The sequence below is a fragment of the Dermochelys coriacea genome, chromosome 4, assembly GCF_009764565.3.
Source record: "Dermochelys coriacea isolate rDerCor1 chromosome 4, rDerCor1.pri.v4, whole genome shotgun sequence".
Classification (NCBI taxonomy): Eukaryota; Metazoa; Chordata; order Testudines; family Dermochelyidae; genus Dermochelys; species Dermochelys coriacea.
In genome coordinates, this window is record NC_050071.1 from 98772939 (window position 1) to 98785431 (window position 12493).

Here is a 12493-nt window from a genome sequence, read left to right on the forward strand (position 1 = left end):
GGCAACTATGACTCTTAACAAGGTTTCTAGCAAGTTCCTGAAGATTACTTTGCCAAGACAAACTTCCTAAGAAAATAATTTACTGAAAAGACTGTTTTAAAGGGAACCGGTCATTTTAACACAGTATGTTATCATTCTCTTCCTTTCAGTGTATTAACTATGCACTCAGGCAGCTTTGGGGGAGATGTTTTCCTATTGCTAAACTTCAAAAATATACGGAGCTGTGTACAATACATAAATTGAAAATTAAATATTGCAGTATACAGATGTTTCTTCATTAGTGCTGAACCATGAACCAAGATATGATCAAAAGTTCAGCCCCTCAACTTTGTCTTGGCTATTTCCTACTATTATATTTGACTCTTTCACACAGACTCTGAAGTAAATGTCTAAATTCCTGTGGGGATAGTGCAAGGAACTGAAGTAAAGGCTATAAAGTCTGATAAGCCCTGTCAAACTAAAGATAAGGCATAAACTTTTTTCTTTTTTCATAAAGTGACATTATTCAGGGACAAGGAGAAAAATCTGGAAGTGAAAAACCTATTTCCAGAAGTAATATAGAGTGGTTACCATTGAAAAGTCAGCATTTATCCACAGTGGTGTCTGAAATAATCTAAATTTATGAAAATAATGAGGTAAGAAATGTACATGGCACTACGCAGTGGTATGAAATAACTATCGATACAAGCCAACTTTTAAAAATGGTGACCACTTAAATATATTACACCAAATTGATTAAATTAACAGCAACTTGAACTCAATGAAAAATTGCAGGTTTAATGAAATCACTAAATCTACTCTAAACCACTGCTCTTTTCATTATAAAAGTTACATAATATTAGCTGGGCTTCTATTTAGTGAAGCAAACAAAACACCTTTCCAGATGTCTATAGTTAAACACAAAGATGGAGTTTCTGGAAGGTTGACAATGTTAACAACTGAAAGTCGAATATCAATTCCTGGCTTGAAGATCCATGTTTCCAGAAGAAAGCTCTTTTAAATGAAACACTCCATCACTATTAATGACATAACATATTATTGGGGTATTCTGTACATTAGATTTTTTTGTAAGCAAAGCTATATTTTCATATTAACAAATAAATTACTTTCTCATTCCTGCATATGCTTAATCAAATTTTGTATGTACTCAAACATTGTAGGTCCTAAGCTTAAAAGCAAGCCAAAATTTTAATGTCCAGGTTCCATTTGGTTCTAGCAAAGCACAATTTATGGACTGCTGTTAACAGAAGCAGCAACCACCCTGAATTTGGAAGCAAATTAAAACCATGCTTGACAGCTGTATTTTGAGCATATTTATCCAGGGTGATTGTCAAAATCCTATACTGTGAGATCTCTGACTGGGCAGGGATTCTTTTGTCTTTGGCAAAAACAACGAGGAGTCCTTGTGGCACCTTAAGAGACTAAAAAATGTATTTGGGCATAAGCTTTTGTGGGCTAAAATCCACTCCATCAGATGCATAGAGTTCTGTCAATTCTGTCTGCATATCTATTCAGGGGACACCATTGTAGGACCTAACCACATCAGCCATACCATCAGGGGCTTGTTCATCTGTGCACATCTACTAATGTGATATATGCCATCATGTGCCTAACACTCACTAACAGACTTAAAAGTAGCAATTCAACAAAAAAAAAAAAACTTCAAAAACAGACTTCAACAAGAAACTGCAAAACTGGAATTAATTTGCAAACTGGACACCATCAAATTAGGCCTGAATAAGGACTGGGAGTGGATGGGTCATTACAAAAAGTAATTTTTCCTCTGCTGATACTCACACCTTCTTGTCAAGTATTGGAAATGGGCAGCGTCCACCTTGATTGCATTGGCCTCGTTAGCACTACAAAAGTAATTTTCACTCTCTTGATATTCACCCCTTCTTGTCAACGGTTGAGAACAGGCCACTTCCACCTTAATTGAACTGGCCTCGTTAGCATTGACCCCTCCCCCCCACACACACGGATAAGGCAACTCCCATCTTTTCATGGGCTGTAATATTTATATGGCTTCCTGTATTTTTCACTCTATGCATCTGATGAGTAGGTTTTAGCCCACAAAAACTTATACCCAAATAAATTTGTTAGTCTCTAAGGTGCCACAAGAAGTCCTTGTTGTTTTTGCTGATACAGACTAACATGGCAACCACTCTGAATTTTGTCTTTGGATTACTTGTTTGTGCAGTGCCTAGCATAATGAGGCCCTGACCCCTCAATCCTTAGCTGCTGTCACAATACAAAATAATACTTATCAGCATGAATATTCTCCTAGTGTGCACAGTATTTGTGAACAAATCATGAATCGCTCCTTATTAAGTCACGTACGGAAGCAAATGAGAACAGCTGAAGTTTCAGAGTAGCTTGAGATATAGCCATTTTTATTAGTCCCTAAAGCCAAGACAGCTCAGTCAGTAGATAAAATAGATTACCCACGCTTAATATTTTTCACTACAAATTCTTCTCTTCTGAGAAGCCTCTAAAATGCTAAATAGAAGTATATGGGCATCAGCTGCAGCCACGAGGAGTCCACGGAACCAATCCAGATGTCCTTAGTACCTGCTACCAAGATGGGCTGAAAGCCTAAGGCCAACAAGTTCTTTTGGACATAGTGTCCTCTCTGCTTTCTGACCTTAGCAGACCCACACCAAAAAATACTAGGAGTACCTTGAGATTTAATTGAACTAAGCTGTTTGTTGAGCTATGTACTGTATGCTCATGAAATGAATTTGACCATTTGCTCTTGGATATAGAAGCTAAGCAAGAAATAAATATTCCCAAGTATTCAGCATGGCAAGCATATATTAAAGCTTTATCTCCAACTCTGAAAAAGCATCAAAAATTGGATGTTTTCCTCCAGAGCTGTACCAAATACTCATTATGTCAGCTATTAAGTGTGTGCAACAAAAAGAACAGAGAATCGAGATTTATCAAATTTGAACAGCGACTGAAGTGTTTGAACACTGATGCTCTGGAATTGTGCAATCATGTGCAGAATACTGTAACTGGATGCATGTTCAGATGTTGTAAAACTTACCCTATTTTTCACTAAGTTCTTGTAAACCAGAGCTACGGTTTTAGGTGGAACCAGTCTCTGGAGTTCAAAATAAAGTATGTTTCACTGAGAGTGGAAAAAATATTGACTTTCTAGAGGCCATTTCCACCCTAGTGTGCGCACACTGGGGTGAGTCATACATACTTCTTTCCAGTTCATTCACCCTAGTGACTATATACTATGACAAGCCAACTGTAGCTTATATAATAAACAAGATCTTATGATAAAGGAAGGAATGTCCCTCAGGTGCATCAGTCAGCTAGCTAAACAGTACAGCTGTTTCTGGACTACAGTGTTAGTCTTCCAGATTTCTCCAGACATGTGACTTGGTAGAGTGGGGAGAAAGAAAGAAAAAGAAAAAGTTATCCTCTACATTTTATAAACATACTTATGGTGTCTACTCATTAAAAATATTATTTTTAAAATACTGACAACAGACTGAAGGCCTGATCCTCTTTCCAAGGAAGTCAATGGGTGTTTTGGATCTCTGCACAGCATTTATAATTTACTCATCACGTTGGTATGCCACAGTGCTTACAAAAGGACAGTAGGAGCAGGATTGGGTTAAAAGTCAAAAGGCATGGGGACATTTAGGAGGGTGTTTTAAACAACTAATCCATATCACCATAGATAGATTAAATCACCGTAGATTGGTAAATTCACTTTTGAGGTTTTTGGGGGGTGGGGTCTTTTTCCCCTAGACTAGTATTTTACTGTAGATATATTTAGAAAAACCAACAACAAAAGGCAAATAGATGCATAGAAATAGAAACATTACTTTCAAACAAGTGAAAAGTAACTCCCTGAATGAATAAGAACCTAAAACCACATGAAATTTAAAAATTTCGGACAGCAGAAGTTCAACTCAGCAATACACAGTGAAACAACAAAACAATACTATTTACATTATTCCTCCCACTACCTGTCAATTTTGTAATTTACCGCTCCCCCAGTTTTTGTGTCAGCTGCAAACTTTATTAGTAATAATTTTATGTTTTCTTCCAAGTCATAGACAAAAATGTAAAATAGTGCAGAGCCAAGAATAAACCCTTGTGGGACCCCGCTGGAAACAGACCTGCTTATGATGATTCCCCATTTACAATTACATTTTGAGACCATCAGTTAGCCAGTTTTTAAACCATGTAATGTGTGGCATGTTAATTTTATATCGTTCTAATTTTTTAATCAAAATGTTGTGCTGTCCCAAGTCAAATGCCTTACAAAGGTCTAAGTATATTACATCAACACTATTATCTTTATCAACCAAACTTGTAATCTCATTTTTAAAAAATGATATCAAGTTAGTTTGACAGGATCTGTTTTCCATTAACTAGCGTTGATTTGCAGTTATTACATTACCCTCCTTTAATTCTTTATTAACTCTCATATTAATGAGTCTCATATTAGCCACTCCATTATTTTGCCTGGGCTCAATGTCAGGTTGACAGACTTATAATCACCGGGGTCATTCCATTTATCCCTTTTAAAAAGGGACATAACATTAGATTTCTTCCAGTCTTCTGGAACTTCCATGGTGCTCCAAAACTTATTGAAAAAATCAACATTAATCCAGCAATCTCCTCAGTCAGCTCTTTTAAAATTCTTGGATGCAAGTTATCTGGACCTGCTGATTTAAAAATGTCTAACTTTAGTAGCTTCTGTTTAACAACCTCCACAGATGCTAGTGGGATGGAAAGAATGTTACCATCTGATGGTATGATGAGACTATATGATCCTTTTTTCCCCACAAATGCCAAACAGAAATGTTTATTAAACTCTTCTGCTTTTTTGCACCATTTCCATCTAGTAATGGACCAATCCCATTGCCAGAATTCTTTTTGTTCCTAATATATTTAACAAACTCCTCCTTATTATCGTTAACTCTGTTGGTCATGTATTTCCCCTTGGGTTCCCTTATCAATTTTTGACAATTCCTAACTTCTGATCAACTTCCCCTTTCTTCCATTTGTTATAATTTTTTTAAGTTGCCTTCACTTCCCCACTAGATGCCAGGTTGGTTTTTTAGCCAGAATTATATTACAAAGTTAGTTATGCATTAAATAAGGCATCCAGAACAATCGTATTTTCATTCTTGAATGTTTAAACAGTCTTGGTACATCAAAACTTTCTAAAACTGGCACCAGAATTCCAAAATATGTACTTCGGAATCACCACATTTAGCACCTGCCTAGAAGAGAGATACTAATAGGATTTGAGTTCTCCTGCCACCATGGAAGTAGTTAAGATTGGAATTCCTGCACTGGGACAGTCTGAGTTTAACAGGATAAAAGAGTTCATACTACCTTAAAATATATTACAGGATTAAAAGAATCACTGTCATGAAATTAGGATGTCAAGAGGAATAGAGAAAGATTTATCTCAGTTTCAGATACTCACCAACCCTGCAATAGGGGTCGACAGTCTATTGATCTTTTTTACCAGTCCAGGCTTTATTGCATTCAGTAACCTGTCATGAGAAAAAAATATTTAAAAATTATTTATAAAATATGAATAAAAAGCCTTTTCCCCAGCATGTAAGTAACTAAATTACATCCCTGAAAAGGAAGAAACACCTATAAAATCATTAACAGAGTATTAAATACAATTTCCCAAATTTAGAACTCTAGATCAGGTTAGTGTCTATAAGCCCTTGATAAGCTTTGATCCAAATCAGGTCACCACACTCCACATTTGGAGGACCAGACACAGCACAGTGGAGGACCAAGTAGAGGAGGAAAAGTCAGGGTGCTTATAAAGGAGTGGGATCGAGAGGATAAAATGACAGCTTCTCTACTGTAGGGATAAGGAAAGGGAAAGAGCTGTGTGATTTGCTTCTGCCCCACCTTGCCTTGTCAGAACTTCGTGCACTGGACGGTGGTGAGATGCACACTGGGATAACTACCCACCGTACACTGCATTGTACATCAAAACAAGCCCTCCTGGGGAGTACATGCTGCGCCAACACAATGACCCAAGGATGCATGCCAACGCAAGCTATGTCATCAGAAGTTTGTAGTGTACACATGCCCTTAATATGCTTTCAGTTTAATCCTCTCGAATGTTTACATGTACAAACTGACATCTGCTCGATTTAAGGGAAAAAATCTGACTACAGGATCATCTCCAATACATACTAGACATGATAGAAAAGCACATGTATAGCTATTGAACATTTTAAAACAATTCATATTTTTCTTCCATCCACACAGAATTCCACAACCAACATAACATCTGATTTAACAGTTTAAAATAAAAAAACAGCACCTCTTCTTCCAAAATATACATTTATATTCAAGTCACTGATTTCTCTTCCAGACCTGCACAGCAGCAAGCCCATAAACCAATATTTTATGTTGCGGGAGCTGCAACGGTCAACATGCCAATTTTTCCTCAAGGATTCTTCCTCTCAGAAGACTCTAGTTTAATAGCTCCTTCTATCTAGTCTACTAGTTTTGCAGGTTAGTAAATTAAATGTTACCTCAGGGAAAAAGTGATACACTCGCAACAGAGCAGCATTCATTTAATCTCCTCATGATGCATAAATTATGGACGATAACCTATATTGCAGGTTCTCACCAGGAATAGAAAGCAAGTCATGGAGGTCTTAATGGATACCCCAAATGTCAGACTATTTTTAAAAGATCTTCAAAATAGTTTGAACTGGCATAATTGTAGATTAAGATTAAGGTTGGGGGAAAATGGGAGAGAGAAGGGAAGAGTTCCAGGAGTAACAATGGGGGTTAGGCCAGAACAGTTTATAACCTGGAAGAGGGGAAGTATGGAAAAATGGTGGTGAAGTAGCGGGAAGACCATCACTCATATTTAGATCATTTCCCTTAGGGAAGCAAACAGTGTCTCCAGGACGACAGGGCACTTAGTTTCCCAGCTCTCATTTATTCAGAAGCAGGCCAAAGGGAACGTTTCTCCAAAGCAGACTGGCTGTTTTTAAATGGACTCTCTAAAGAATTAGGCTGGCTGCCAAAATACCAAGTACCTGAAACTTATTCAGCCACCAGTCAGGCTGCGAGTCACTATTTATGAAGTAAACCATCGGGAGATTTTCAATCTAATCCAATTACTATTTGTTCATATTTCTCTCCCCAGTTACTATATACAGTCACTCCTCTCCCCCGTCTAACCCCCACCCTGCATGCACGCACGCACACACACGATATATTTTTAAGTAAATTCTACACAGGCTCAAATGAAGCATCCCTCTTTATATTTAGTGTCATTAACTCTATCTGGTGGCTCATTCAACTATACAGAGCATTCCCCAGAAATTAATGGACTTCAATAGATATGTTCAATAGAAACAGGCTGCATTGGTCTAAAAACTGGGGGCGGGGGGGACGGACAAAGAAAGTTGACATTTCATGTATTCAGAATATAGGCAGCATCATTCAGTCCATACAATGCTGGAAATAAAGTGAAAAACTAAACATCTAATTATGGTTTAAAAAGTGTAATTAGTCCAAGTGAAAGTAGTCAAGACATTTGCAAATAATTAGAGATTCTTCATCTTTTTCTTGTTCCATAAAAGTAGCCCCTAGCTTCTTGTAAAATAGTACTATGAGATGTGTCATGCGCTTTATGTTGGAAAACGACTAGAAATTTGCTCAATATTTTAATTTGCCGCATAACAGTGTTATAAAGTTATTCAGTTGTACAATGTAGAACATAGAAGCAACAAATTCCTTCCCAATACACACATGGGCAATCAATTTACTCCCAAAAACACAAGTTTTAACTACTGACTTTGTTGTCTGATTTTGAACAGAAACAAGCATCATTACTGTTCATAAGTTTATCCACCCCTTTTTAAAATTCAATCACAGTACAATTTGTCTCGTTGGCTTCCTGTGGCAGTGAATTCCAGACTGACTATATGCTGTAAATAGTGATATTCCACTCATTTGTTCTACATTTAAATGTCCTTTAGTCAAGGTTGGATAAACATTAATGGGACCTTGTGACAGGGTGCATCATCCCGGCACTGGTGCGGCAGGGGTTAACCCTTCTCTCTGGGCTGAGGAGGCCACCCCCTTCAGCTCTGCTGGGCATGCTCCAGTTTGAGACAGGATATAAAGGCAGCAGAGCAGCTCAGTGTGGGCTGACTGCCAGCGAGGAAGGAGATGACTCCTGAGGGAGGATCACCTGCAGTCCAGGACGCGGAGGCCAGCCAGCCAGCCAGCCAGCCAGCCAGCCACAGACAGGCCCCAACACACAGGCTCAGTTAGACATAGAGAGGGGCAAGACCATGAAGATTCAAAGATGGCAAACTACAGAGAATCGGGTAGGAAGCGACTCAGGGAAACTTTGTGGGGAAGCGGTTGTAGAACCATAGACAGGTTTGGCATGTTTTGGTAGGCTCCCTGCCGAGCGGCTAGTGGGCAACCCTGCCACTGACAGGGCCCTCGTTTAGGACCCGGTGGAGAGGGCAGACCCAGATCCCCCTATCCTGACCACTGCCCACCCCGTGGTGGTGGCAGCCTAGCTCACCAGCACTATTGACCCTGGCCGCTAGGCTGCGCCATCCTGATAGCAAGGGCCATATTGCTGACTCTGGTAGCTAGGTCGCACTGCCCTGGTAGTAAGGGCCATATTGCTGACTCTGGCCACTAGGCCACACCCCTCTGGTAGCAAGGGCTGGGCTACTGACTCTGGCCATTAGGCTGCATTGCCCTGGTAGCAAGGGCTATATTGCTGACTCTGGTAGCTAGGCTGCACTGCCCTGGTAGCAAGGGATAGGCTACTAACTCTAGCTGCTAGGCCACAGTGCCGATAGCAAGAGCCAGGCTACTGACTAAAGCCCCAGGGTCACGCAGCCTCAAGACTGGGTGCAGCTCTACAGACTCAACCACGGGGCTGTAATGTACCTCTCCCCGCCCCCAAAGGGTGACTGGGTGTATCAGCACCACAACAGACCTCTCTAGCCACCAAAACTCATCTGTCCCAAGTGTTCTTGATGACTTCTCAAAACACATGCTGAGATGAAACTACACCTATTTATATTAGGATTGCCACCCTTCCGGTTTTCACCCAGACAGTCTGGGTTTCAGCTTGTGTGTATGGGTGCCATTTGACAAGCCCCGATGTCTGGTTTTTTGATCCATGGAAACCGCTCGCTGCTCATTTGAATTTAACCCACTGAGACATGCTTACCCAGAAAATGCTCACCACCCTCTTGAAGATGGGAACAGAGCCCAGCCAATCACAGCCCGGCACCAAGCCCGCCCAGCCAATCACAGCCTGCAGCTGCCCTACCCACTCCTGATTGCCAAACTGGGAAAAATTCGAAAAGTTTCTCAGTCTGGAGTTTGGTGGGGCATGGGAACCAGGTAGGTATGCAGCAATTTGGGGGGTGCTCCCCTCTTCTCTCTTAGGTGGGAGTGCTCCAGAAGGGGGAGCATCCATTTCTCTTCCTTCAAAACTCCCACTGTGTGGGTACAAGTAAGTGGGACCTTCTTCTTTCAGGTACTAGTGCAAATATGGGAAGTCTTGCCCCCAATCTCGGTACCTGTGTAAACGTAGGGGGAATCCTCCCTTTTATCATAGCTGTATGTGCAAAAGAGGGAGCTCCCTTCCCCTGCTCCCCAGAATGGGTATGCTAATTAAGCAAACCTCTGTGTGTAAAAATGGAGAATTTCAAATGAGTGTCTATAAATGAAAATCCCATGCGTGGGCAATTGTGCTTATTAATCCTAGGATGTGTGGGCAAATGTACCTCAGAGGTGGCAACCCTATAGGGAAACAGAGGGGGAGAGGAGCGTGACAGAGTGACAGAGACGGGGCCTTGGGGGAAGAGGCAGAGTAGGAGTGGGGCCTTTGGGGGAAAAGGTGGGGCAGGGGATGGGGTAACCCTAATTTACATGTGCAACAGCATGTATTCACGAAAGGGCGAGATTCTGATTTCTTGACTCTCAGTAAATAGCATCATATATCAGGAGTAGTCTCATTTAAGTTCTAGCCCCTATTACTATGTGAATAAAGAGCCAGATCATTTAAGGAGTACTCCACCCCTACGAGACCAGAACAGACTGGCATCAGCTGCTCCTTTTTGGCTCTCCATCAACTCTCCTTGTTCCTGGCCCCTTCACCCACACTCTTTCAACTCCCCACTGTCCCTTTAACTGGGTTGCCTGCCAAATGATTACCACTACCCATCCGCTAACCTAGTCAGTCACCCCTAAGACCATACTGAAGAAGAAAGTTCCAATAAGGCCCTACTGCTTCCTCCGAATCTTTGGCCACTCCCGCCAAAAACAGTAGGAAAATAACTTGCTTTGTTTGCTTTCATGGTATGTTTAAAATAAAGACATCTGTGGCCAAAAAATGCATTTATTTTAAGGGAGCAGGGGAAAAAATGTGGTTTGTAAAAATACAAGAAAGTAAGTGAAAAGAAGTCTCTCAACCTTGGAGGCCCCACCAATATTTGAATCAATAAGAAATAGTTTGGATATCATTCTGCACAGCAAATTGATTAAAGGTTAAAGCAGACTGATTGCGATTAGAAATATACATTCTTCTAGGCTGCTGGAAAGAGAACCTTTTTATACCACTAATAATTACCATAAACCACAGACTATAATTCCATTTTATAGCAAAAACCAAACATAGCACTTTTTGTTTGGTTGGTTTTTTTTGCTTTTTCTCCACTCCCTTCTTTTTGGTTGACTGGTTTTGTGGGGGACATGAAGTTAATTTTTCATATTTAAGTCCCCTTCTATTTGTTTAAGTTCTTATATCACACCGATCGCTGTAGTATTACAATGCCTAAAACATTTTACACCAGATTAAAAAATAAAAATTCACGTTCTTTTGAAAACATTCATTATTTGTATTAGTTGGTAAAATTTAGAAGTTTAAGGAACACTGCTTAGATATATTTAGTGCACCAAATGAAATCTCTAAAACTACATTTATGGTTAACGATTCAATTAGAAGCTCTGGAAGATACTCTGAAGAAACAAGCAATGTGCTGACAGTTAGATAGAATAGATCAAGGGTTCTCAAACTCCATTGCACCACGACCCCAAGGCCGTCCTTAGGCATAGGCAGCTGCATAGGGCACCTGAAAATTTGGGGCACCACTGGGTCTTAAAGGGTTTGTCTACACTTACATTTTATAGCTCTCTAACTTGCTGGCTCAGGAGTGTGAAAAATCACCCCCCTGTGCACAAGTCTGAGCGCTTTAAAGCGCTAGTGTGGACAGGTTCAGAGCGCTAGGAGCTGCGCTCCCAGCACTCGGAGCTAATCCCCTTGTGGAGGTGGATTACCAGGAGTGCTGAGAGCTCGCACGCAACCACACTCACACTTCAAAGCGCTCCTGCGGCAATGCTTTGAAGTTTCTAATGTAGCCATGCCCTTAGTGTCCATCCTCCCAGCTCTTCCTATCCCTGTTCTGACCCTTCCTGCAGGCTCCTACCATAGCTGGCTGCTGCAGCCTGGTGAGTCTTCCTCCAGAGGGGATCTACAAAAAGAAAAGGAGTACTTGTGGCACCTTTAGAGACTAACAAATTTATTTGAGCATAAGCTTTCGTGAGCTACAGCTCACTTCATCGGATGCATTCAGTGGAAAATACAGTGGGGAGATTTATATACACAGAGAACATGAAACAATGGGTGTTACCATACACACTATAACGAGAGTGATCACTTAATGTGATCTATTACCAGCAGAAGAGCGGCGGGGAGGGGGGAGCTTTTTGTAGTGATAATCAAGGTGGGCCATTTCCAGCAGTTGACAAGAACAGTGGGGGTTGGGGGGAGGGAATAAACATGGGGAAATAGTTTTACTTTGTGTAATGACCCATCCACTCCCAGTCTCTATTCAAGTCTAAGTTAATTGTATCCAGTTTGCAAATTAATTCCAAATTCAGCAGTCTCTCATTGGAGTTTGGTTTTGAAGTTTTTTTTTGTTGAAGAATTGCAACTTTTAGGTCTGTAATAGAGTGACCAGAGAGATTGAAGTGTTCTCCAACTGGTTTTTGAATGTTATAATTCTTGACGTCTGATTTGTGTCCATTTATTCTTTTACGCAGAGACTGTCCAGTTTGACCAATGTGCATGGCAGAGGGGCATTGCTGGCACATGATGGCATATCACATTGGTAGATGCTCAGGTGAAGGAGCCTCTGATAGTGTGGCTGATGTGATTAGGCCCTATGATGGTGTCCCCTGAATAGATATGTGGACAGAGTTGACAATGGGCTTTGTTGCAAGGATAGGTTCCTGGGTTAGTGGTTCTGTTGTATGGTGTGTGGTTGCTGGTGAGTATTTCCTTGAGATTGGGGGGCTGTCTGTAAGCAAGGACTGGCCTGTCTCCCAAGATCTGAGAGAGTGATTGATCATCCTTCAGGATAGGTTGTAGATCCCTGATGATGAGTTGCAGAGGTTTTAGTTGGAGGCTGAAGGTGATGGCTAG

General features: G+C 40.8%; 1 protein-coding gene across 11 annotated transcripts in view; it reads right to left on the minus strand.

The window, feature by feature from the left end:
- LIMCH1 (LIM and calponin homology domains 1) overlaps window positions 1-12493 on the minus strand; it is a 305875-nt gene that overhangs the window by 165132 nt on the left and 128250 nt on the right. For all 11 annotated transcript variants that reach the window (XM_038400177.2, XM_038400184.2, XM_038400172.2 and 8 more), the window contains exon 3: window positions 5465-5534. In XM_038400177.2, coding sequence (XP_038256105.1) covers window positions 5465-5534 — 70 coding nt within the window. The remainder of the gene's footprint in view (window positions 1-5464; window positions 5535-12493) is intronic.